This window comes from Lagopus muta, chromosome 7 (assembly GCF_023343835.1).
Source record: "Lagopus muta isolate bLagMut1 chromosome 7, bLagMut1 primary, whole genome shotgun sequence".
NCBI classification, from domain to species: domain Eukaryota; kingdom Metazoa; phylum Chordata; class Aves; order Galliformes; family Phasianidae; genus Lagopus; species Lagopus muta.
This window is the reverse complement of record NC_064439.1, coordinates 49167252-49194940: the sequence shown is the minus strand read 5'-3', so window position 1 is coordinate 49194940 and position 27689 is coordinate 49167252. Positions and strand designations below refer to the sequence as shown.

The following is a 27689-nucleotide window of genomic DNA, read 5'->3' as shown; positions in this document are numbered from 1 at the left end:
TCCCTGCAAGCTGGAGAAGCAAATTTACATCATCCTAGAAAATGCTAGAAGACACAGCTTCAGGAGCACTTTTTTTTTTCCCCTTAGATTTATACAGGATTTCCTTTAAAGAAAAAAAGCAACAAAAAAAATACAACCCATCAAAACAAAAAAAGCCAAACTCTTGCCATTCTTATGGAAAGGTCCTTCTGGAACACACTTACCTCAGTTTTGTCTGTCTGCTTTCTGACATCCCCTGGTATAGCAAGCAGGGTCCAATCAGCACTGGATAGAAGGGAGCACATGCGTAGTCTCAGCTTTCACAAAGTGGATTTTTTAATCAGACTAGTTAAATGTAATCTACAATTTTGTTTTGTTCGCATACACTAAAAAGACCTCTGGAATATTTCAGTTTAACTGCTTGACAACTGCTCTCAACTACAGCAAAGTGACATAACACACACGGTGCTCATCAAGAAACACTGCACGCGTATTTAAAAAAAGTGGAAGTTTATTCATCTTTGAATGGCTCAAATAGCAAAGAAAAGGACAGGGTAAGGCATCAGCCGAGACAAGTTTCATATGTCTGGTGGCTTCATAACACCTCAGCTCCCAGCAGACAGATTCCAAAGCAAAGTCACAATGTTAGTGGTTAGACTCCCTGGCTAAGTAGACCAAAATGAGTACACAGGAAGGTGATGTCTGGCTCATTTGCCATAGTTACATGAGTAACTTTAATTCTGCACTTGGCAGTCTACTAACACACATACAAAATTCCTACTGATAAATATTTAACGTGACAAAGATAACTTCTAAGACTTGAGCCCCTAGAATGTCTGTTAGCATGAAAGTTAAATATTTGTTACCTAGTTTGCTTGAGCACATTTTAAACTGTCAGTTATAGGCTTACACATGTATAAAAAGTGTAACAGTTTGTGGAATTGATCCAGCCCACCTTGCCCCAGAGGAGTCCAAAACCCTCAAACCCTCTGGTATATTTTTAGTTAAGATGCAGCACACTCACCACGTGCAGGTATTCCTGCTATTCTGAAGCAACTGAGGCAGTACATTTTGTTTGGGGATTTTGGATGTCCACGGTAAATGTTTCTGTATTGCAAAAGCATCTTTGATTGTTTAATATCAACATTAACTAGAAAAAGTAGCTACAGTGTTCCCCATTTTAAAATCAACATAAAGTAGACTAAACAGTACAAAACCTGCAGCGAGCTTCAGCATAACACACTGTGTTCCTGCAGCTGAGTGTCAGGAGCACAAAAGAAATTAACCGATGGCACTGGAATTTCCAGACAACATCTTAACTCAAAATACAGCAGCGCTACTGAATCAGCTCCACCCCACCCTACTCCAGGGAGTTAAAACCCAAGGAACACCTAGACAAACATCTACTTGCACAGGGAAGCTTCAAAGTATCAGTACGTTAAGTTCTAAGCAGCCATTCCAGGCTCGGATGTGCCACAGGCTTTTGACTTCCATCTTGCACGTATTCTGACCTTTCAGCTATAAGATGCCATATAGTTCACCAAGCTACAGATGACTGAATATGCTCTGTATTATTCACAAAACCATAGGATGGCACACATCTGAAGAACAGACACCGCTAGCAGACAGCTAGTTAGCGAGATCATTCATGGAACTGCACTCTACTGAGAGGGCAGGCTCGCACTGATGCACAGGGAGAGTCTCCATGCAACAAGCTGAAAATACACCCTTGACTAAGCAACCTGCTATTTTAGGTTTTAAAATTAAGGCATGTTCAAATGCTTCAATGTAGAAGATTACATCACTCTTGTAGGTTAATCAGGTAATGTGGAGCCACGTCGAATTTTCCTCAGCATAACTGTTGGCATGTACATTATTCTTTCCTGATTTGCACAACTCCATGGCAAAACCACCTCCTGTTAGGTATCACGTTCACAACTGGAATTTTCAAGGCAACGAAAGACAAGACAAAGTGACAATTATCAATGATAAAAAAGTATGCTTTACAAGAAACCACAAAGTAATATTTCCCCCCGTTTACTGATAAAGAAAAGACTCCCCATGAAACACTACATTCAGAAGAAATGTGAGAAGGTAGGCGATCATGAAATGGTTTGCTTCTCTTGAAGCCACATCAATCTTTTTCAGTGAATTTGACTTTCAGTGCAGCTCCAATTCATGCTTTTAGTGGTACATTACAATTTCCAACATGTTAGAGTAATTTCAGTCACTTGAGCCTTCAATGGCATGCTGATAAATTATGGTTTTTTATTAGTATGGTCAAAGTAGGAAAGGAATTCGGGGTTTTGATTATAAAATGCAACATCTTTCTCTGATCCTCTTAGCTAGGCTTTTTCTTTTCTTCTTTCCATTCTTCTCTTTGCTGTCCTCCATTTTTCTGGCTCTAATTTCTCTCATCAAATCAAAAAACACCTGGAAAAGATGGAAGAACGTAAATGCCAAAACACCATCAGACCTCTGAGTTACTTCAGGTTATCACTGATGACATCTACTTCTGGTGGTGAGAATACAATCAGTTACACATCATCAGTCAGAGCAAACAAAGACTAACCCAACAAATCTCTCACTGGTTTTCAAGGCCAAGTCCAGGCGATGCACATCTGCTTCTTTCATGGTACCTGTAGTTCAACTAGCTTCTGCTGTTTGCTTATGAACCTTGTCAGAAGAATTAAAGCAAGACTCATATCGCTATCTGGGGTTTTATTTTTGCCCCCATTTCCTATCTACATCTTACATCTTACCCTGAGGAGACTCAGGGAAATCAGTTTACATTTTGAGACTATTCAGTGATGAACTGCAAAGATTGAAGCACTGCCACCATTAGTTCCAGTAGCACACACTAAACATTTCACAGTCACTGTGCCCCATGATGCAAATCTAAACAAAAAGTGCAGAAAAAATGAATTAGCATTCCCTTTAAACACGGGTTATCAACCATACAACTACATCAGCTATTTTCAGATTAGGTATCTCAAAGTGTGCATAAACTTCATTATTATCAAGTAGGAAACAGAAGTTGGAGACGTATCAATGACTCATTTAAGAGAGGAAAGACTGTAAGCTAAGGCCTATGACAGGAGCCTTAAGTTACTTCATTCATTAAGACAATCTTGCCTTAGAGAGGGCTACAGAAAAGAACTGTTTCATCTCTGTTATCATAGGAGATCATTTGAACAGTTCTAAAACTTCTCCACCAGGAAGACTCCCCTCCTGATCTGTCAGGGGGCTTGATCCATTTCTATGCAGCACAGACAGTGCAAGGACTGAAAAGCTCTTCTGTAAGAACACAGCAGGTATTTTTATCTGCAATCACACTAATCTCATATCGACCGCAGCAAAAGCATGAACTTCCATTACAGAGGACATGAGGAAAATCAATGCAACTATGTGTCTCCATCAAAAAATACAACTGCCTTTAGGATAGTACATGTTGAAATTGCTTGCTTTACTTAAACCTCTATTAATGGTATGCTGCAACTGTCAGCTTGCTTAAGCCTGGCACTGTATCACAGCATCTGGGATACGTAACCTAGTGTGAGAAAATCTTCCTTTGCTTACTGTTGTTACCAGATTGAGTGAAATCTCAAGCCCACCCTTCTGGAATTTAGAAAAGAACAATTTTTTATAGAATGCTAACTTAAGTTCATATAATTAACCCTGTAACTTCAGATGCTTTAAGAAAACAAGTAACTAATACCTGGTATTCACTAGGGCCAACAAAGCCTCCTTGGGAGCAGCCCTGCTGAGAAGGACTTCAGGGTTCTGGTAGATAAAAAACCTAACAGAAGTCAGCAGTGTGTGCTTGCAGCCCAGAAGGCCAATGGTATCTCCTGGGCTGCATCAAAAGAGGAGTGGCCAGCAGAGTGAGGGTGCCTTCCTACTCTGCTCTTGTGAGACCCCATCTTGAGCACCACATCCAGGTCCGGGGCCCACAGCTCAAGAAAGATGTGGACATTTTGAAACAGGTCCAAAGGGAGGCCATGAAGATGATCAAAGGGCCGGAGCATCTCTCTGAGGAAGAGAGGTTAAAGAAGCTGGGCTTATTCAGCCTAGAGAAGAGACGGATCAGGGGAGAACTCACTGTGACCTTTCAATACTTAAAGGGAGCTTATGAACAGGAGGGCAATCAACTTTTTGCATGGGCAGACAGCGGTAGGATAAGGAGGAATGGTTTTAAACTAAAAGAAGGAAGAAGGATTAGATATCAGGGAGAAATTTTTTAACCAGAGGGTGATGAGGTGCTGGAAAAGGTTGCCCAGAGATGTTGCAGATGCCCAATCCCTGGAGGTGTTCACAGCCAGTTTGGATGGGCAGCCTGACCTAGTGCCCGATTTAATGGCTGGCAAACCTGCCTGTAGGAAGGGGATGGGAACCACATGATCTTTGAGGTCCCTTCCAACCCAAGCCATTCTATGACTCATTTACAGATCTTCAAATCAGAACTCTATGTAGTACATATCAATCTGGGTCCGTAATGCCACCTGTTCCAAAAAGAAGCCCTGAGCTCTTTAGTAGCCTATCATGTGAATGCAAAAGTTATTGGTTATATATCTTAAAAATATTTACTTTTGCCCCCCTGCTGCTAAAGGGTGATGAAACAGATTTGGACGACCTCAGAATTTCTGCAAGACTGAAACAGGTGGATGTTAACTGCAATTATGCACCAAAACTAAAAGCAACTGAACTGCTCTGCATTTAATTGACTTAATGTTCCCTGCAGAACAGCATGACATTTTTACTTTAGCACTGAACAATCCATTTGTTCACAATGACAACTGACAGATGACAACAGCAAAGTTTAAGTTATTGCAAAACAGTACTCCTATTACTGCTTTATGCTTCAACTACTCATATGTAAGCATTTACATTAGAAAATTTCTGGGTCATCAAGTCTATCAAGAGGTCTGAAAGAAAAAAATCTGCACTTTAAACTAAGCTTCTCACTTTTGCCAGATACCTATTACTTTTTCAGTCTACAAGGCTGACAGTTATTCCAAATGCTGTGTTTCAAGAAGTCCTGCCTTCTCAAGATGCAAGTGAAATACTTAGAGCTAATCAGTAATTTATCATCTTTGTGCTTTCTTATGACCTTCTGATCCAGGCTTTATCCCAAAAAGCTCTGGAGGCACTTCTGGGCCATTTAGAACCTAAAAGAGTAAATCCATTCTTCATCGACACAACACACAGGCACGTGGTTAGACGAGGGTAGACAGGATTCCAATCCCTCCCTTGGTTTTCTAAGCCATTTTATTCCTCAGACAGCATTCTCACTGTCTACAAGCAGTTTTATCTTCCAGAAAACACAAGAAGACAAGGCTAACACAATTGCCTCAGTAACTTTTTAACAATAAAAGGTCTTGTCTAATGACTTAACCCATCACAGTTTAGGATGTGATAGCTTGCTATGCCTATGCACGCTCACTGTTTCACTGTTTCATATTAAGCAACTTAGTCATGCACTCATCACAAGCTACAGGAGAAAAGCATTTGTTTTAAGATCCACCCCCCCCCCAAGTAAAGAGGCTAAAATAACTTGAACATGTAGGCTATGACCCATAGAAGACAGATATAAAGTAAAAACTGACAGAGATTGTTTTATTATTAGGTGAGTTACGAGGCAAGTCATTACCTTGTCAACATTGGCTCGTGTTTTTGCAGAAGTTTCCACATAGTTAACATTCCACTGGTCAGCTCTGTTTTTTGCTTCTTCTATAGAAACTTGCCTTTTATCTTCCAAATCTGATTTGTTACCTACTAGCAAAAAAGGAACATTCTCATCTTCTTTTACTCTTAAGATCTGCTCCCTAGAGAAAAATAGAAAAGCAAAAAATAAATTACTTTATGGAGTACTTTCTGGAGTACTGTTCTTAGAACACAAAAATAAGAATGCGGATTTAAACACTCCTCCATCCTATTCCTTTTATACTCACTCACTCTTTTTATGAAGCTTGCATAGCAGCAACATCTTAAACCAAGACAGCCAGTCTTCCAGGAAGGAAGATGAATCAGTAACAGATTAAGCAAAGTAGAACAGGTGAGAATTTAAACTAATACAGTTCTCCTTTTATTGAAGATATTACTTGACACTATTTCTCACTGCATTTTATTATTATTAGCAATCGCATTTTTTAGTATACCCAGACTACATTCTTACACTCGACTTTTTTTTTTTGTGCCACTTTTAAAGCTGATGAAATTCACTAATTAGGTAATAAGCTTAACAAGAGAAAAATCTCCTCCTTTCAGGAATCTTTCTGAAGTCACTTATATGCAGCCCCTACAAAGATCTTAATGCAGTTATAAGCCAGCGTAAGGATAACAAGTTGCACATACATCAGATGTTTAAGGAAAGATCCTGTCTGAATCACAACAATGAAGAGTTTAAATTTATAAACAGAACCTACAGTATAAAGTACTACAAATGCTTTGGCACATCCATCTGAAGAACATTGCTCCTGGAAGACAAGCATTCTCTCTTTTGCCTCAGAAAGCTGTACAAAGTTAGCAATGAAATTTAGCCCTCCATCGTGGAACAGTTTCTGAAGATCAACAAGAAGCACAAAGAACCACATTCCCTTTTCTGGCTGAGGTGAAGCCTATCAGCAGATTTCACGTGGAACAGAAAGAAAGTGGGAAGAGTCAACTGATCCTGTAACTATCCTTTGATTGGGCACACATCAGAATCCTCTTGTTGCTGTGAGATGTTTTCCTTTTTGTAGCATTTGGTTTTGTTGAGTTAGCTTCTCTTTTCTTTTAAACCAACAGATATGCATTGGAGGCAGCCTGTAACACCACATTCATCTCTCAGATGTAATTAAAGTAACATTCCTTCCCTCCCTGCTCAATAGAGCAAGTGTTGCACCTGTGCTTGCAGATATTAAGTAGCTTGAATAGCCAGTGGATTAGGATGAGTGAAAACACCAGGATTCAGTGCAACAATGACAGAATGCGTTAGAATAAGACTTTCAGATAAAAGACTACATATACCAGATGGAAGCCTAAGACTTACATTCTCTGGAGCCTCTTCTCAAAGCAAGAACACATTTTATCAAATCGCCTTTCAAATATTTAAAAATGTCCTAGCAGATGTGCCTTCTATTGGAAAAAAAATTACCTAAAAAAACGATGGCATTTCAGAGCCCCCTGGAAAACCCATCGAAGATAGCGATATGAACAGCTCTGCTGATGCCACTCAAGGAGAACGAAATTCTATGGGAACACTAAAATGTCCAAATTCTTCTTCAGTCATTTTCTTTTGCATCTGTCTCTTAAGTGGTATCATCTCAGGCTAGTCAACAATGCCAAAGGTATTTTAACTGAACCTTCCAGGAGACACAGGGTATTTTTACACAGAGCAGGAAGAATACATTGTTATGAGGCCTATTGTAGCACTTAGGCTTCAGTAGTTTCAAAAACAACCTGAAAAGCACTTTAAGAATTGTACTGGGCAGAGTTTTAATCTCTGCATCAAAGGGCTTTTTTTTCTTCCACTTCTTTCCTGTTTCAGCATACATACTGTCAGCACTCACCCTGGCTTAAAAAACAGGACTTCTTTCTAGATTCACAGAGGATGGAAGAGGGCCTCTGAAGCCATTTTGCACTCCAGAGCTCAGCCACACTAACCAGCCCTCCAGGACTGCCATAAGTAGCATAAGCCTGTAAATCAGTCTGGGCTCCTCTCTCCCTCTTTAAAGACACAAATACATACACTCACATACTGAGAAAAGGAAACTAAGAAAAAAAACCAAACACACACCAGAAGGGGACAAGCTTTCTTTCTCCCCTCTCCATAACTCCTCCTCCACCCTTACAGAAGATTTTAAATGTATTCTATACTTAGTCCTAATTAACCTGAGCTATGATAGCATCTCTAAGAACGCTTATTTCAACGAGATGCAGATCATTTCCTTTTATATTATCTCCCTCCAATTTTGCTTAACTTTGAACTGCTAAAATTTTGGGGGAGTGGTGACTTTTTTACTGTAATATTATATAGCAATGAGATTTTTTTTCTTTGTAGATACGTGGAGGGATGAGTGTTTTAAACAGGCTCTCAAGCAAATTTAAATACACATAATATGATGCTGTCTAAATCTCTTACCATTACAAGGGTCTTAATACCTTGCATGCTTGAAAAACACTTGAAAAATAAAGAAAACAACTGGCCTATTAAATCCTCATCCACACCTAGTTGACAAAGGAGAGAGGCTGTGGATGTGATCTACAAAGATTTTGTTAAAGCCTTTGACTCTGCCTCCCTCTGTACCCTCCTGCAGAAGCTAGCAGCCGTGCTTTGGATAGGTACATTCTTTGCTGGCTGAATAAAACTGGTTGGAGGGCCAGGCCCAGAGAGTGGTGGTGAATGGAGCTAAATCCAACTGGCGACCAGTATGAGTGACGTTCCAGAGCAGTGAGTGCTGGAGCCAGCCTTGTTTAATGTCTTTATTAACAATCTGGACAAGGAGATCGAGTGCACCCACAGTAAGTTTGCAGATGACATCAAGCTGGGAGGAAGAGTCGATCTTCCTGAGAGCTGGAAGGCACCACAGAGGTGGCTGGATGAGCCGAGGCCTATCGCATGAGAACGAAAAGACCGGGTCCAGCATTTCAGTAACAGTAATCCCATGCATCACTACAGACTTGGAGCAGAGTGGCTGGCAAAAGCCACATGGGCCAAAAGGATTCAAGCATGTTAGCTGACAGCTGGCTGAATATGAACAAACAGTGTGCGCCCAGGTGGCCAAGAAACCAGTGGCATCTGGTTTGTAACAGATAGTGCAGTCAGCAGCATTAGGAGATGGCTGTCCGTCAGTACTCAGCACTGGAGAGGCTGCCTATTCACAAACATGATTCTTTGCACTGTAGTGTAAGTGTAAAGCAACACTGATTTACAAAAGGCATCTGCTCTGTTGCAGTCATCGCTTTGGCATTCAGAAGCAGAGCAGCAAAGATATCTGAAGTGGCACAAAGATAATAAAGGTATGGTTAGGCATCTATTCAAAGTAACGTGACTACAGTCATCTATTCTGGACTACCAATGACACTGCAAAACAAAAAATTATAAGAACCTCACTATAATTACAATAACTTGCCTTGTAACCTACCTGAAATCTGCAGTAGCTGCAAATGACTCCAGCTCTGTAATAGAGAAAACGCAAAGAAAGCCTTCTCCACTTCGGAAGTAGTTGTCTCTAATTGCAGCATAGTCCTCCTGCCCTGCTGTGTCCAATATATCAATTTGGACCTCTTCCCCATCCAGAACCACCTTTTTCCTGTAGCTGTCAGCTTTGGTGGGCTCATAATCTTCTACAAACTAGAACCAAAAATGTTACTGTTTGAAAACCAGGTCTGCGCAGGGCAAATGCATCTATTTTCTTTATGGATATAACAAACATTTCACATGGTCACAATAATAAGCAAGCCCATGTATTTAGACTACATGAAATACCCAAGTTATTCAACATAGCTAAAAGCAGGCTCCCCATCAACCCAAACCACTTACGGGATTTTATTTTTTTCAGCCATTACAAGGAAATTTTAAAAGGAACTGAAAAACACCAGTGGCCGTGCACCAAGTGTCTGCTTTTGGTTAAGCACAGCATCTGGCTGCATTTCATTACAGTATCAGACATTTCTGAGTATATTTAATATCGATTTTTAAGGGACACTGAAGGCAGAGCTTCCATTTCTTAGTCAAAAAGAATGACTTTCACTGACAAAAAAAAGTAGGGAAATAAGATTTTTTTTTCTTCAACAGCAACATAAAAAAAGGAAAAAAATTGGTCACCCAAAAACTTCCTGAAGCAAAGAAGCTTTGAGTTTCAGTACTGAAGCTTTAACAGGTCTAGTAGCCAATGTGAAAATATACTCTAAAGGAGCAAGCTCTACAATCACTAATTGCCTAAAAATCAAGGGGGAGGGAAAAAAAGGCATATTTACATATTGACAGGTGTCTCTAAAGGAAAAAACTCAGAATTTCAAAGTCAGTTTGGGTTAGAAGGGACCTTAAAAAGCCCACCCTGTTCCAATCCCCACGCTGAGGGCAGGGACACCTCCCAATAAATTAGGTTGCCCATGGCCCCATTCAACCTGGCCTTGAACACTTGCAGGGATGAGGTGCCCACACTCTGGACAGCCTGTGTCAGTGCAAAAATATTTGTGCTCAATTTAATAGTTGACATTTGTACATCATATACATTTAGACCTCTCCAGAAAATAACTGTACCAATTAATGCTTAAGTAACAACACTACATAACAGATGTCACACGGGATAATTTATAGGGGACATTCTTACCTCATCATACATAAACTGTAGTGTTAAAGCAGATTTTCCTACACCACCACTTCCCACCATGATGACTTTATGTAAAGCCAGCGAATTCTGCCCCTTAGGCTTATTTGCTGCCATCTTTGGATTACAGAAAATTCACAGGTATGAAACGAAAACCTAGAAGAAAAAACATTGCTTCATTAGTTCTCCCCTTCCCACATGCAGTGTTTTAAATGCATTCATTTCAAATCCCTGCACAGCTCAGATTTAGAGATATTTAGGTTTCAGTTCTGTTACCTTCACTGAAAACCACTTCTTACTGGAAATCATTCTGCAAATTACAACAAGCTCATCTTTCTTTTTTTTGGTGGCAAGAAAGCCATCACCATCTGCAAAGGGCACAGGTTCACAGCATCCAACAACAATTAGGGAGAAAGATTTACATTTTGGTATGTGATGGTTTCTGTTAGCAACATGGCATTTGGCAGGAATTCCTCTTAGTTTACTAAGAAAGAATTGTAGAAAGGAAATCACAGTGAGTCAACACAAGAAAGCGTGAGATATGGCAGCTGCAGGGAAAAACAGACATTTGAAGGAATTTCCAGCTCAAATAGCAGGCACTGGGACAACAGTAGCATCAACAAGGATTGGTTTCATGCACTTTTTCAGAGAAAATCAGGCAAGTGTGTCATTTCAATCCTAAAAACAACCTGTTTCTGCAGGTCAATCAGGAACTGAAAGAACAATCTAGGTGAGGCAGAGTGCAAAGAACCAACTTGTCTCTGCAGACTACAAACACAGTTACCCAACGTACCACAACAGCTCTTCTAGTCCCACAGCTGCTTGGACAAACACAGCCTGCACCTCGGCAATATTACAGGGCTCTGTCACAGTTCGTTCCCACACACGCTCTAATGTGCATGTGCACGTATACAGGAAATAATCCCGTCAGATTTTGGGTTTTCTGTTTTTAAATCACATGGTTTTTAGCAGAACCCCAACTGTTCTCATCCCTCGCCTTCCTTTCATTCCTTCCCTATCCCAATAATAGCATTACTGTATTTGTGTTTAAAGGCAAAACATTCTGCCTCAAAAACGCAGGAAAGTCTCTGCACAGATTTACAAGAATGCTTAAAATCTCGTCAGCATCCCCTTCCTCCAGAGATTAAGGTCAAAAGCTCTAATGTCCAAAATGACTTCTGTGTTACAGAGGATGTAAATACACAGCACATCCACAACAGCAACAGAACCAAACAGTTGACAAGAAAGCTCAGAAAGCACTCACATGGCAACGCAGGTTACACACAGAACTATCAGACAATAACACAGCTCACTAATCAGATGCCTTTACTTCTGACAGTCTCGCACTAAAATTACGTTCTCCTGCACTGTGAATCACCATGGTGTGCAAATCAAACAACTGGAACATCAAGAACAACAATTTCCTTGAAACTTACACCAAAGCCCTTAGCTGAGAACATATTTTTGTCAGCAGTGAGGCACTCACATAGAAAAGCATGCTGACTGAAATGTCATTAAAGACTGAACCAATCCTTCCTGCAATTAAAGATAAGCGCAGAAGAAATCTACATGAAGAACTCTGGATCACAACAGTAACGCTGCCTATTACGCTGTCAAAGAACTCTGAAAATGCACTGAATGGCTTAACTTGTTTCTTCCAAAAGGGTTATCCAAGTGAAATGAGCACGAATGAGCTGCTGCACTAATTACAGACACGTAGCAGAGAAACATAACTAACGTTACATTACAGTTTTTTTTTTTTAATGGAGCTCAAGAACAAAACAAAACTGGGTTTTGGTCACTGAAGCTTAAGAAGAGCCACTGCTTTCTTTTTACTCAAGAGGGAGCATGAGAACATGAAAATAACTCCAAGCTGGGTACATTTTCAACCCACTACAGCACATTTTGAACTACTCCATATCGTTCTGCTTTTGCATTTTGCTCTAAAGAGAAAAGAACGTATACCAAAAGTTGTGCCTACTTTCTTTGTAACGTGTGTTTCATACAAATAATACATAGAAGCACTCCTCTGAACCAGCAACTGACCAGAGCTAATTTTGACAAGTTTACATTGCAATAAATAGCCTTGGATGCACAAATACTGAAGCACCAGCACACACAGGTCTGGCCACACCAATTCTACTGAGCAACAAAGCAGAGTATTCTTCCACATGAACATCAACAGTGCAGGAAATTCAAATGAATTCAGCAGGACCGCTGTCAGATGTGTCTCTGCAAGATCAATACCACCATTTGCTCTAATATGTGAGTCACGTTTCACCGTTACACTTGTTGTAAATTAACCTGTAATCTTTAGGTAGACTGATCAATGGGAATGCTCCTATTCTATGAGAAGCTCCAATTCAGCCAGCAGGATTCCAGCATACAATTAGCTGCCACTTGTTCTCTGTCCAGCTGACAAACAGAAAGATCCTTATAAGCAGTCAAGTTAGTGAAGATGCTTCTTTCCACTGAACGTTCTTCTAAGATCTTGTGGCAGGCGATCATTTTCAGAAGCCCTGATAACATCTTTTCAAAGAAGCGTAAGAGACAAAGTGAAAGAAAAACCCAGAATTAAGAAAAACCTGACCCAACCAGTCATCAGGACATCAATAACCATCAGTGGACAGCATCCCAGTGAGATATCAAAGAGAGCTACACTTCATGCTACTCCATTTCAAATCTGAAAGATAAGCTTGTCACCAATACTCCACCCCACTTTGTGGTGGGAGGAGGCTCGGTGAGGTCAGTTTGCTTTCAAGTTCTTCACAATCCAACAAAGATACAAGACTGGCAAATTCAGGCCTGCTGAATGGGAAAGTAGAAAAGACCAAGCAACAAGCTACAAACTGAACAAGATTCTGTGCAAGTGGCATTCAATCCAGAGACTGCCCTACAGCACATACAGCACTTGAGAGAACACAGACCTCAAAAGTGATGTTACTGCCACATACCCTACCTTTTCCAGTCTGCCTTTTAAAGCAGAGTGGATCATAGCTTCCAATTTTAACAGTACAGTATGCAAGATGCAAAGCAAATTTTCCTATCCTTAATTCATGTAGCCTTCTTTGCGTTCATAAAAAAATACAAGTTTTGCTCATATCTGTTTTCTTGGTTGTTCTACTCTGATAAAACTGGCAGAGCGTGGCAAGAATGCTGTTGTGTGTAGGTCAAAAAAGTACACTTCCATATTTTGTTGTAGCGCGATTTATTTTTTCCATCTTGACACTAAAAAACTGTTTTGAGTTCCAAAGACAAACAGGCTGACCTGCAGCAGAGCCCCACGTTACGACACAGCAGCGGAGCTCAAAGAGATAAGCAGGGTGCTGTCAATAGCTGTGTAATCCATCCATACAGGTCAGCTGTTTACCACACCCACTGGTAATCCCCACCCAGCAATAAAGCTGATGAGATAGACCAGTTTATTTTTAAACAGTTCTTTGCGTAGTCTAACAAGCCGTAAGAGAAGTGAAAGCTTAACTGGCTCGACAATGTACTCCCATATCTTCACTTGAAGGGTGAGAGCTGTCTAACCACCACCATGGATCTCTCCTCACCTATGCTGCAGATAAGCTCCTAGGAAACTGCCCTTCACAACATGTACGAGCACAGAAATGCACAAATAGATGTGTCTCAGTGGCTGCTCAGCTGAAGTGAGTTCTGCACACCCCTACAGCTGCTCATTATCTGCACGCAGATAAGTGCTCACCCCAGTTCTGCGTTCTGTCTCACGGCAGGCTTCCAGCTGGAGCCAGGATCATTGATGTAGGGCAGGTTAGGGTGGGCTTAGATTACAGAGGAACTGAAGGAGAACCAACTAGAATTCGTGTTAGCATCAGCCACAACAGTCCAGCTGCAGAAATCTATTCCAAAGGATGAAGAGTAGGGAGAAAAACAACCTAAGATCACTCGGCTTAGCAAAAGGAACTTGTAGCTGGATGTGTAAAATGTGTCTCTCTCAAGCGACCAGCAGCTACCTGTCGTAATGCTAACTCTCCCAGAGCTGCACACCTTGCACAGCAGGCCCTCTGTTGAAGAAACACTGTGTGCCCACTGGATCTAAACATGGCAGGCAGCTCCAGCCACCAGAGCAACAAACAGGAGAGTGTTCCTGTAGAGGGACCTGAACAAGGAAGCTACGCATGTTTGCATCATATTAACTCTTGTATAAAGTCTTGAAGCATGGAGCAGCTATCCAGATTCACAAGCACAAGTAGGACGAGCAGGTACCAGTACAAAGAGAGGTTTTCAACTCCAGGGACAAGGTTTTATGGCCAGATATCTTTGCAAATGTCTGACAGTGGAAAAAAAAACAAAGTTGTAATTTCTGATCTCCCCGCTGCAAGTGTCTGTCATCCAAATTCTCAGATTCTCTTTGGAAATTAATTCTTACAGAATAACGTGCTCCAAAACAACTATCCAAAGCATTCTTACAGATGTGCAAACATGGCCGACTGTGTACCAGCTTAAATAAATGGATGTCTAGCTCACATTGCATCTTTTCCTTCACAAGGAGCACTGATACAGATCTCCCTTTAGCTAGCAGCAAATACTCAGCAAACTTAGTGAACAATCAGATCCAAGGCGTCTACTCCTGCCAGAATGTACCTGACCCTGGCCAACAATCCAAAAATTAAGGAAGAGTAGATCATATGATCAGTTGGCCTTATTTTCAAGGGAAACTGACTAAAAGGGGTCAAGAAGTTACGCTGTCCATTTTGATCCCTCTGGAGTCTCATGAACGCAATCTCAATGAGCGCAGACCAGGGAAGGAGAAACATTACACTAAGTCACGTCATCACAGGCACGAATTCAGCTGGCAATTTCTGCACTGCTGTACATAAGGCTGAATGCAGGCTTTGTGAAAATGCACTTGTCCTTAACGGGAGAACTTTCATTTGCTGCAGGCATTTGTGTGAAGGAGACTGGTTCAACACAGCTCTGTGTTTGAAGATAATTGGTACAGTTAGCATACTAGATTCCAGTTAATAAGAAGGGATAGTGGTGTCTTCCCTCAACTACAAAACAGTTTCTTACTATTAGTAGTTTTATAGCCTTCATAACACTGTGACATCAAAACTGAACTCCAATTCCTTTGCTTCTGTTCTCTTTAAGGGAAAATTATGTACAGATTTGCAGGATGGTAACATTAAGTTTATTACCCTCTCACTTCTATGATGAGCACTGAGGACTGTTTCACATAGAGAGCATCAGTAACAACTTACACGTCACAGCACCTGATTTTGTTGTTTTCCCACCCATTCCTCTAAAATTCAACAAATTTGGAGGAACACAAGTGATTTCACTGAAATACACGAGCTATGGGTATGATATCAAGAACTACAATTAGAATGCTTTGCCTGGAATACCTCCCGAAAGGCAAAATATTTACCAATTGCTTACTGAACAATAATAATGGAAACCTCCTGAACTAACTTCTCTTTTTTAAACTAAGACCTATTATTATGTTATTATGTACTTTAAGCTTCGTTTAAAGTATCACACCAGAAACATTAGCTGTAACTTCTTTATTTCCTTTTAAAGTGAAAATCGACTGCGACTCAACAGTCCCAAAGTAAATGTCAATATTGCCCAGTTTCTCAAATTCTCCTGCAAAGTGACTCACTAATCTGAGGTTTCATATGCCTTACAAGTGACAAAAGTTCAGATTCTGGGGAAAAAACAGAGAAGCAATGATAAAAAAGACTGACTACGTTTCATTTCCCTAGGGACCATCAAGAAATTTAGTCTTATTTATTATTAAAACATCACGCTTTCATCCAGTTAGTTCGTTTCTTATCGAGTCCAGTAGCTTCAGCTCAGTTAACGGCAGCAAAATCACACTTCAAAACGAATGGGTCAAAAAAGATCAAGCACTGACTATGGTACTGGATGCAGATCATCTGGAAGACAACTCAGGAATGACTGAGATATTCCTGCAACAAAATTGTTCCTTGACAAGGAAGGAGGCAAATCCAGGCAAACAGAGCCTAGTCAGTCATCCCTCCCAACAGCTGGTTGCAATTACAGTATTCGAACCACATCAGCAGAAACACCCCACGACCTAGGAACAGGCAAGACACATGAGGATATAGCACACTGCCAGCTGTTTTAAGACCTGGAGAGTAAGGAGTCTTTTTAGGTTAGATCAGCATCACTCTAATAAGCAACACCCCATGTCTCAAGTTTGATTTGTGTTTTTATTGCAGTTTAAACATGCAACATCTGTTCAGCTCAGCACAAAGTAACGTCAGTATCGTATTAAGGTGGAACAAGCACTTCAAAAATTACATCATCACTCTAAACTTAGTAGCAGCTTAAAGAAAGAGGAAATCAAACTCAAATTTTCTATCAAACCCTGGAAATAACTAGCTCCATTAGACAAAAAAACAGGTATTCCGAGCCTGTACCTCAGAAGAAGTTAGAAACACTGCCACAATAAGTCCTCTCCTAAAAATAATCCTTTGACACAAACTGAGAATTTGGATTCAGTTTCCCATGACTTCAACAAGCAGCCAAACCATATTCAAGTTTCAGTAAGAACCCTTCTTTCCAAAGCTGCCTAATGCTCACCATGAGAGGCATGTATCTCCCCCACGCCCACAAAACAAACTTACTGAGGTTCCTAATACTTCTACTAAGGACAGTAAAGAACAGAAAACTGATTTCAGATCAATCTCTCAGCAGTAGGAAACATCCTCAGGCAAGAGACCCCTATTTCCCAGCTTCCCAATAGCTTAGAGCTGTAACTACACTCAGACACTGAAAACAGGAGAGTCAACTTCGTTATCAACAACTCCTCATCAAGCAACTGAGGCCCAATCCATTCCAAAAATTATATCAGGCTGCTATAGAGAACAGCAGCCCCTCACATGGCAGCAGCACTATGCTTAAAGGCATCACCACACGCATCGAGTTCCCCCCAAGCAGTCACTCAACCACAAGCAGGCAGTGACCAAGCTCACAGCCTTGCTGCAGCCAAGGCTCCCACCAGGCCTTGATGCCAGCTTTGGCCACAGCTGGGAATTGAGCAGCAGCTTCTACAATGAGACTAGATATGCATACCACATTTCTGAACTTCAGCATTTTGTTCCCAAAAACCCTCTAAGCATCCTGCAAGCAGATTTCTCAGGAGGCATCTCCACAAACACTTCTTGAAACCGATATGGAACGGCACAGAAAAGCCTTGATGGACTGAACAGCAGAAGCATTCTGGAACACAATCAAATTTTAAACCCTCCAGAGTACTGAAAATGAACAAGCTGTATCACCATCCACATAAACTGCTAACAAAACACACAAATGAACCCAACTGCACGGCTGCAGCGCTGCTACGTATGACCAGTATTCCCATCCTCACCTATCTGACAGCACTGATGTTAGAAACAACTAGGTGAGAAAGCAGCTCAGAAGTCTGGACAAAAACCAACCTCCACAGGCTTTAGGACAGATCTCAACAAGCTTGCTGGCACCACTCACAAATAAGAAAACACACCCGAGGGAAAAGCTGGACTGTTTGCTCCAGCCTACAGACATCGCTGAAGAACAATGCAAGCGTTACAGGGTTCCTCAGCTATTTAGTACCTGCTGAAGATTCCTCATCTTTTATAAGCTATGTAATGGCTACCATGGAACATCTGGAATAGTTTACCTGGACAGAGCCAAAGATCAGAGGGGAAAAAAAAGCAGACTCAAGCATAGCACTTCAGTTGAAACCAAGAGCAGGCTCGTTTTCATACTACAATTGAAGTTACGCTGTGAAGTAATTGTAGTAAAATACATATTTACAACAGAGTCCAGTTCAGTACCTGGCTGGTACCCTATTCCAATCACCGAGGGAACAGGACTGAAGAGCTGCTTTAACATGAAATGTAAATGCCCTGCCTTCCCTTAGAATCTCCAGTGCTGGAAAAGACCTCCAAGATCATCTGCTAGTCCAACCACACACCTACCAACAATATTCCCCCATATAAGTCATGTTCCTAAGCACTACGTCTAAATGTTTCTTGAGTGCTCCCAGGGACAGTAACTCACCCATCTCCCTGAGCAGACCTTTCCAGCATCTTACCACTCCTTCAGAGAAGAAACTTATCCTAATTTTTCCTGAACCTCCCCTGGCACAACTTGAGGCCACCCATTCTAGTCCTATCACGAATTACACAAGAGAAGAGGCTGACCTCCACCCCCCACAACCTCCCTTCACGTATCCGTAAAGAGGGCTACAGTCTCCCTCCTCTTCTCCAGACTGAACAATCCCAGCTCCCTCAGCTGCTCCTCATAAGACCTGTGCTCCAGGCCCCTCATCAGCTTCACTGTTCTTCTCTGGACACATTCCAGGGCCTCAATGTCTTTCTTGCACGGTACTCCAGGTGCAGCCTCACCATGTTCCTTCCCTGCAACACTGTTTGTGAGACAAGTCAGGAGGCCGTTAGACTTTCTGGCTACCTGGGCAATACAAACCCACACTTTTGCATGTTTAATTTCGAGTATTAAGGTGTTTGTTCCGATATAGTTTAATTTACCATAAGAAGAGCTTAAACTGTAACAGCAGCCATGGTACAAGACTGCACAGACATTTTGCTAACTAGTCTCTCACACTCATCCATGCTAGGGTCAGAGAACTTGCAGAGGTTAATCCAGGAAAGACGATGCACAAGAATGCATAAGCAAGAACTAAGGAGGAAGAAAAGGGTAAGACTGAAGAGGGGGACATAAAGAGAAGCAGCTTTCCATACCAAACACTTGTAATTAAGTATCTCAGCAGAAGTCAATTTTCAATCATGGGAGACACTATGTAGAACAGCTGCTAATACTGAATTGTACTCAGCATTTCCACAGCAAATAAAGACAACTTTTCCCACCTTGAGATAAACGTAAGTGATAAGGCATTGCCTCCATGGATAGATTTTACTAACAGAATCAACAACTGAAGGCCAACCAAGGGAAACACTTTGTGAGCATCGTTCGATTCGTGCCACCCAAAACATACGAGCCAGGGGTATTTTCACCCTGCATTTCAGGTGCAATAAAGCGTACTAAAAACCAAGATTTTGACTGGGACAAGTCAATACATCATACACACTTGCAAAGAACTGCTGCTTTTCAGCTACTCTGGAAAGCAAAAATGGAGTTCTCTCGAAGGCTCTACGCCAGAATTTGCAGCATGAGCACTGCACTTTTAAAAGCAGTTAAAGAGCTCTGCTTCAGGACGTTGCTCACAGCATGTTCAGTACTTTTTAAATAGCTTTTTTTTCCCAACCATATTTCAAAAGAAATCTCAAATCCCAACAGTGTGCCTTTCTTGTCCTTGTACATTTACCCTTCAATATCTATTGAACGTGTTTCAAAAAGATTTAAATGCAAGCATTTTTGGCGTGACAAAGTAAAGCGTTTAAACAAAGTCTGAAGAAAGCTTCCAAAAGACATTTGAATTTGACATTTGACATTTGTATTTGAAATATACAGGTTTGCTAGTACAGGTCCATAAATACACATTTTCTCTACCATAAGTATCGCATTCATTGTTAACAATCCAGTACTTCTTTATTCAGAAGTTCAGAACATCAGATGTTCATTTTCTAGAAAAAGCAGTTATCAGTACAGCCTTTTTTAAGGCCAAAAAAGACAATGTGAAATCCCCACTCACTAACCTGATGCTCCAGCCAAACAGCTTCACTGCTCTCTAGGCAGAAAAGTCAACTTGATAAAGAGAAGTCTTGAAACAAGTGGCACCTGCAAGAAGCAGGTTTCCTTGTGGAAAGCTGTGCCAGCACACCAGCCAAACTGAACCGACCAAAAGAAGAGTATGCTGCATTTTGCATTTCAAGACTCCACATTCCTTTTACTCCTCCAAGGAATCATCCAGCTGCAGTAAATAAATGTCACTGGTGAAATCCAACTTGGCAAAATAAGTAACTTCAGTCCTTTCATGGCTTGGTCACATGTGGTATCACTCATTTACAAACATGCACATGTTCTTTCCTGATGATACAGTAAAAGCATTAATTTTGCAGCCATATTTTCTTCAGTATCTTCTCCCTCTCCTGTTAACACTCCACACTGTGCAACTTGCTCTTCCTAAAATCCTGTTTGTTTTTCTGTTTTATTCATGGCAGAAGGATTTGATATGGATGACTCAAAGAGACCGGTTTGCAAACACATGAGGACTTGCAATTAACCTTTTGAGCAGGTGATTCAAATACAAAGCAGTTACAGACCTGATGCTGCATGTTAATCCAGCATTCACAAAGTTGAAACACCACTGAGTCTGATCCCTTCCAATTATAGATATTGTTTATTCTACAACTATTAGGTCTACCATTTGAAAACTTAGCAAGAATCCATCCAGTAGATTTAAAAGACCCAACTAATTGCTTTTTGGTCGATACATGCTTGCCAGTTGTATGACACACGGCAGCTAATGGCTATTTAACATATCACAAAACACTCAGCCACTAGAAATACAGCGTCTGGTTCATGAACTTCTTATGAAGTTTTAAGTACTCAGGTCAATTTGCCACTTTCCACACAAAGTGCCAGTGTAGAATTAATTTTGCAGTCACATCCCAAATTCAAGAAACCTTAGAAAAGCCACCAGTAAAGATGGTATACATCTCTAGGTAAAGGTATACACCTCTAGGTGGGTCTCAGGCTCTCTTCCTCAGGTCAGCCACACAACGTAAGAGCTACATGGCATTCCAGTAGCAGCCACAGGCTATACGCAGCCTATTTTCAAGGTCAGCCTTTCCAGAGAAGTACCAGAGAAGTCTGCCTACAGAGAAATCTGGTATCTTCATCTACATTTAACCAAATTAATTCTACACACGCTGCAACACTAAACACTGCCCAAGTGTGAACTGCATTTCCTTGAACTTGTAAATTCCAGTCGGCAGTATGTGACCTAATATCCTCTCAATACAGCACAGTGTAACATAGGATTTCCCCTGGCCTGAAAAACCCTCACTACTGACGACTTGCAAAAACATTGTACTTCTAGCTGATCATTTGAATGCTTTCAATTCAGCTGCAGTAATCTCCAATAGTGTCAGGTCTGCAGAGTCAGAATCTAACTCCACAGCCTTTTTCCTCAATACACGTACAGGCTGAATATTGCATACACTCTGGACAAGTTTCTTGTGTTATAACTCACTCCTGTTGTTGCCAGATAGCAGCCAGCAGGAAGGACCATAATCTGTTGACAAAAACACTTCCCTGAAAATCTTTCCTTCAAATTGCTGACAAATCCAAGAGTAACTACAGCAGCCTGAGTTAGCCATAGCCTTTTCGGCGCTGTATTATGTTGTACCTCACTGCTCACATTTCTGTTAAACATAAAACACCAGCATTTGGTTACAAAATTGTTTCTCCTTCAGTTTCTCCTCCAGTAACTACTTTTTCCTCAGTTTGTTAAAAACAAACAAAAAACAACTTAGAAAGACTACAATACAAAACTTTGTTTATCAAACAGAAGATTATTTTCTTCCAATTGGCCAAACTGCAGACAAACTCACTTGTTCTAATATCGTTTCACAATGTTCTTCAAAATACTCAAACTGTGCATGCTGCACATGTGAACTCATTTCTAACTTCTATGTCTTATACAGAATGTCTTTACTGGATAATTTCATTCTTCTACCCCTTTTGACTCCTAAAGCTGTTAAGCACAAACACTTGCAAGACAGAAAATAAAACAGATGTTGGTTAACCTTCATTCAATTAAAAACAGAACACAGTCACATAAGCTTTCCTCCTACAAAAGTTCCACATGCACCAAGTCAACAATTAGCTGGCAAGACCAAGTATGTTAACAGGCTAGCAAAGTTTCCCAAAAGCAAAGCAAACAAAGCCACCATCAAAAACAAAACCACAGGACTCTCCCAAGCTATTTGTATCATAAAAAAAAAAAAAAAAAGCAGTTCATATCCCAGTCTCTGGTAGCTGAACAAAGAGCTGCTGAGAAACAGCAGCATTTTGGTGACCAGTGATTGCCCTACAAAATTATTTTTAGGTGTAACTGTGACCATAAACCCACCAGTAAAGCTAATAACTATAGATGCCCACTCAAAGTTTGTGGCTGACAGGAAGCCAGTTGCATGGTAATACATGGATAGGTTTGTGTAAAATACTTTGTGCATCACCACCTGTGGGCCTCAGCACATCATCCATCTACAGCTCATAACCCACCTAGTTCTGAACGCAGGCAATGCTGGTTAGCAATGTCTGCATAGGGTCCTTAGAGATGGTGAAGACGTGCTGGTTAAAAGCAGGCTTCTTCCTTCTTCAAAGCGGTAGCAGAAGGGTAAACAGCATAGATCACAACTTAAGATCTAAGTTGTTATCACAACAAGATTTAAACAAGACTGAGATATAACTCGAATTAAGGTTTAGAACACAACCCTGCCAAGTCCAAAGGGCAGCAACAGCTCCAGCCCACAGCCACGACTGCAAGACAAGTTCTCCTCTGAAAGAGTGAAGCAGCTGAAAGACATCATTCAGGTAACTTGGCACTTTTTAAGTATCCCTGAAATAAATGCCACTGTATTTCTAAATGGATTGTTCTAAAAATGGTTCCTTACGTCGCACTATAGTTAAAACTAAATTAGTAACGACACAAACCAAAGTAGTAATTCAGACTAGCAGCTTTCTTAAACCTATTATTGTTCTTACTGCAATCTTCAATTAACAGGGAAAAACAATCCAGTAATACCATTTTATGCATCTCAACAAGTCGCGCTGCACATCTTCCTTCTCTGGTACTCTAAAACATCACAATTTCACCCTGCATTTCAAAATACTGAAAGTTATATGCAAAATACTGAAGTTATATGCAGACGTCCCTTTTCACTGCAACACGAAGTTCTTAATAATTTTAGAAGGTGAACTTGCTCAAAAGAAAGCCATTTCTGGTACTTAGCCCAACAGCACCTGCTCTTCAAATTCTGAGTGACCACGCAGCCCAAAATCCAGACTCTTATGCTTTCTTCCCAGGCTAAGTTCTTTTGTGTTATTATATACCATAACTGCAGTGCATATGAATGAGCAGGAATCTCACGGCCATTATGCCTGATCAGCAGCAGGGAAAAAATACACAACAGGAGCAGGAAGAAAGGAGGCCTTAGCAATTCAAACTCACACAGACTAGTGCTGCAACACTGATATTGCAGCATGAATTTCCTTAGCTAAAAAAAACCCAAAAGATGTACTGTACAGTTAAAAAGCAGTGACCATTTCAAAAATGCAGAAGTCAGAGGATTGAAGGTACAAGAAGGTCCAATGAGCCACTGGTGATGGCCACACAGGACCAGTCACTGAAGCACTGCAATGAACTCTCAAGTTAGCTGTTGTTAAGTACAGATTTTGACCTTATAGAAACCAGATGTTAGAATGTGTGATTTAAAGCATTATTCCTTAAAATCCAAGAAACCTGGTGCTTGGAATGAAGTTTAATTCGCACGTTATATGCAAAAGTGGAATTAAGTGGTCAACTGCCTAAAAACTGTGTAAAAAGGTACTATCCTACCAAAAAAAGCTCAGCCACACAGTAATTACTTTCATTCAGCTCCTGAATTTGCTTACTTTGACCTCTGCAGTAATACTGATATAGTTAAGAACAAGCTTCTCCCACCCATGCTTCAAGTTGAGCCTTCATGCCCATCATCTCAAACACTCTCCACGGCACCACTTGACAAGCCAGCGGTGCTTCCAACGTGACAGACATCACTGGGCACATTGCACTGCTCAGTAATGCTGCTTTCCTGTCTGTACCGGTTACTTCATTTTGAAGTCTGAAATAAATTCCATAGGGAAAGGTATGGAAGTTGTTAATTCCAGCTAAACAAATGCCCTTTAAGGAGAGCACAGGTCTACTGTGCCACGCTGGATACCAGACTACCCTGCTACAGGCTTGAAATGCAAGGTTAGCTTTCCTCTGTGCTGCTGGATGCGCTTCATTCAAGAGGAGAACTAGCAAAAGGACAACACAGTGCATAGATGGCTTTCCTTGTTTTGAGTAGGACCTCCACGTTTGGAAGACTTCCATGTTTACCACACTCTACTTAATGTTGATGGAAACATTTCTGCTTGCCTACATGTGGGTGTTACACATAAGTATTCTCAGACAGCGGGAGACAAGAATCAGAGTTAAAGATTGAGTCTAACAGTGACACAGAAGAGGACAAGAGGACTCTGGAGTAAAACGATGCATGAAGCAGGGCCTGAGCGCATGGCAGCTCCTTGCTACCCACCCACTAAGCACAGGTGCAAAGCTCCTTTGCAGAACCACATCTTTTTTGATTTCCAGAAGTACTCATTTGGTCATACAGTGTATTTACATGCCAGTTTTTAATGAAATTGTGTGGGCCACTCTGCACCAAGCATTCCCACAGTGACGCATCAAATGATGAGGTAATAAACTTTCTGTTGGAGAAAAAAATACAGTGTATTAAATGAGCTGTACGGGTAGGAATTTCATCTATAATGTAATCACATGAACTAAGGAGCCAATATCACAGAATAAGCATCATCTATTCCACTAGGTAATGACTGCTGAGTTACTATACAACCCACTCTGTCTTGTGCGTGCTACCTTTTTTGCATTCTTGGCTCCCTTCTGTATTACCATTATAAATTGCTTACAGCATAGCTTCTTTTGAATTCTCTACAGTGACTTTTTCATTATACTTCCTCTTTACATTGTCTACCATCTCCTACACACCTGTTTCTCCATCTTTCCCCTTTGTGCACAGCACACCATTCTATGCCCCAGCGGTGCTGGGGATTTTGATGACGCCAAACTAATCCTAAGCAAAACATGAGCAATAATGACTAAGTCACCCTATGTGCAACCAATTCTCTTCCATCAAGAAGTTCTACAGCAGCATTACTTAGCTTTTATGGCATTTCTTTCCCATCTGCATCCACCCCTAAGTCCAGTACTGTTTTGTTTGTTTCCGTAGGAATTTCTAAAATGGATTTTACTGCTGTGGAAAGCTCCTAAGACTCAACCTTCTTGCCCAGCCCTTTGGATACATGGGTTCACGCCTACCAAAAATCCTGGACACACAGCAGTGACCACCAACAAACCCTTGGTTGGCAGGTGCTCGCTCCAACTCCAACTTGTTAAGGAAACGTGCTAAGAAGCAAAACAGGATTTAACAATTCCTTGGTCTGTCTGCAAACCAGATTTGCTCCAGTTTAAGGGACTCTGAGCTCTTCACATCCACAAGGACTGGACACTTCAGATTCCGCATACTTCACCAGTAACATTTCACAACTATCCTGAGCTGGTTTTCTGCAACAGGTAGAATAACAACATATAACAATTTCTTCCCTTAGAAATTCACACAACGTTTTGCAGAATGTCCAGTAGATTTGCACTAATTGTACCAACTGTTCTATTTCCTTCCTTCATCACATCCATTCTTCATTACAAAGGAAAGAGCCTTAAAACAGCCACCTGGTAATTGAAAGTGTGATGTGGGCAGGTTGTAATGTATTCATTAGAATACTGTCACTAGCATACCAAACTGCCTCGTTTGGTACACATCTCAATTTAGATTCTAAGTAATTTCAATAGCTGGGAGGTACTAGGAGTTCACTGGAATTTGGCTGTAAACACTCCTGAGGGGGTGAGGAGCTTCCTGCCCAGAACACACCATGCATGTGATCAGTAGCTTACTCCCAGGGCCACCATATCCTATAGCACTCTCCTGGTTGGCAAAACAAACAAACCTAATCAAAGAGCTACATGATTTTTTTTCCTCATACAATTATTTTTTCTCCAATTGAGAAGCTGCAGGACAAACAATGCCGGTGGCAATTAGCCGAGATGTTTGCCTCAACAACTTTTTAAGTAACAAGACGCCATACCTACATTACTGTTTGTGACTCCCAGTGACTGGAATACACCAGGTTCTAAGCTGGAACATCCTCTGCTTCAGCAATTTTATCCTCCAAGTCAGATGCACTCGAAATCTAACAGGAGTAAAGGCTCACCATGGACAGAACATTCCTGTTTCAGGGAAACCCCCTTTAAAGATATTTGCAAGGATGTCGATGCATGGCTTAGTGGTGGTTAAGAACACAACTGTGTTTAGAGAAGTAAACCTGACTGTGGTCTGCCATTCAGTAACACAGCATATTTAACCCCACAACTGACTTCTCATGCAGAGGTCTGGATGCTTTTTGGACTGTTCTGTGTGAGATCAAGCCACTTTATTTTTAATTTTTATCACTTGAATGTCGGTGGGAAAAGAAAACAACAAAAAAGCTTAACTCTCACGAGCATGGATGAAAGGGATTAAACCCTGCACCAAGAACCTATAGATTATACAGCCCTTCCATGAATGCTCACAAGTTCCCAGAACCCAAATATTGAGCTATTAGATGAGTAAGCAGGCTAAGAAGAAGAGGTAAAGCTTAGGGTCACTTCGAGCCAGGGAACCAACGAGTGCTTTCTGCCAGGGCAGCACAGCGATGCCACAAGGCAGACACGCGGCACGGACGCAGACATCTCCACGGGTGACTCCAGGGGCGGACACGGCCCACTTCACACCTTCATTCCGAAAGACGCTCAACCAGAGGGAAGGCGTGGGAGCCACCAGTCGCCACTAAAATCCCCAACTCCCGATCAACCCGAGGAGCCAAGAGCCGCCTTGATTTGGGGAACTCGCTCCGCACCTTTTGTCTGGCAGAAAGCCGCCTCTCCCGGCCCTCGCAGCGCTCCTCCCGACGCCCCCAGCCGCAGGGCGGCAACACGAGCCGAGCACCCGGAGCACCCGCAGCACCCGGCGGCCCCCAGGCCTCTCCCCACGGCCGCGCCGAGCCCAAGAGGATACAGCTGAGGGGCCGGGCCGCGGCGCTCCCCCGCCGTCGCTAGGAACAGGCGCCGGCCCCTGACGGACCGCAGCTCCCCCCACCCTTCCCGTTCGCTTCTCCCAGCTCACCTGCGGCCGGGCTGCCCGCCGGAGGAGCGAGTGAGGCGGGCGGGGCCGGGCGGGGCGCGGAGCGGAGCCCTGGCACCGCCCCCGCGCTCGGCCAGCGGCGGGACGAGGGGCGGGGCCGGGCGGGCTGCGGAGTGAGAGGAGCCGGCGGGGAACGGCGGGCGGAACCCGCTTCCGGGAAAGGGGAGAGCGACTTCCGGTTGGGAGAGCGCGCAGGGGGCGTGGCTTCATCTGCGGGCAGGGCGGGGATTGGGGTGCAGCCGGGTGGTGAGGCGGGCGGAGGTCTGCAGCCGGCTGTGTGCTGCCGTGACATTCCCGGTGACTCGCCTTTCCCGCTTGTTCCGGCCTTATCTTTTAAGCGAGATAATTCGCTTAATAATAATAATAATAAGAAGAAGAAGGAGATAATCTGCAGACATCTGTCGCTGAATTTGTCAGCCATGGTTTTTGGCGTGGA

General features: G+C 41.9%; 1 protein-coding gene across 2 annotated transcripts; it reads right to left on the bottom strand.

Moving 5' to 3' along the window:
* Positions 1 to 675: 675 nt before the first annotated feature.
* RALA (RAS like proto-oncogene A) lies at positions 676 to 27349 on the bottom strand. 2 transcript variants are annotated; one of them, XM_048951262.1, is made up of 5 exons: positions 27236 to 27349; positions 10296 to 10448; positions 9105 to 9313; positions 5630 to 5804; positions 676 to 2412 (listed from the first exon to the last, which is right to left on the bottom strand). In XM_048951262.1, the coding sequence occupies exons 2-5, from the start codon at positions 10407 to 10409 to the stop codon at positions 2290 to 2292; spliced, it is 621 nt and encodes a 206-aa protein (XP_048807219.1). In that variant the 5' UTR covers positions 10410 to 10448; positions 27236 to 27349; the 3' UTR covers positions 676 to 2289. The 2 variants fall into 2 exon arrangements, with proteins under 2 accessions (XP_048807219.1, XP_048807220.1); XM_048951263.1 differs by lacking the exon at positions 27236 to 27349 and adding an exon at positions 26970 to 27157.
* Between the last annotated feature and the right edge of the window lie 340 nt (positions 27350 to 27689).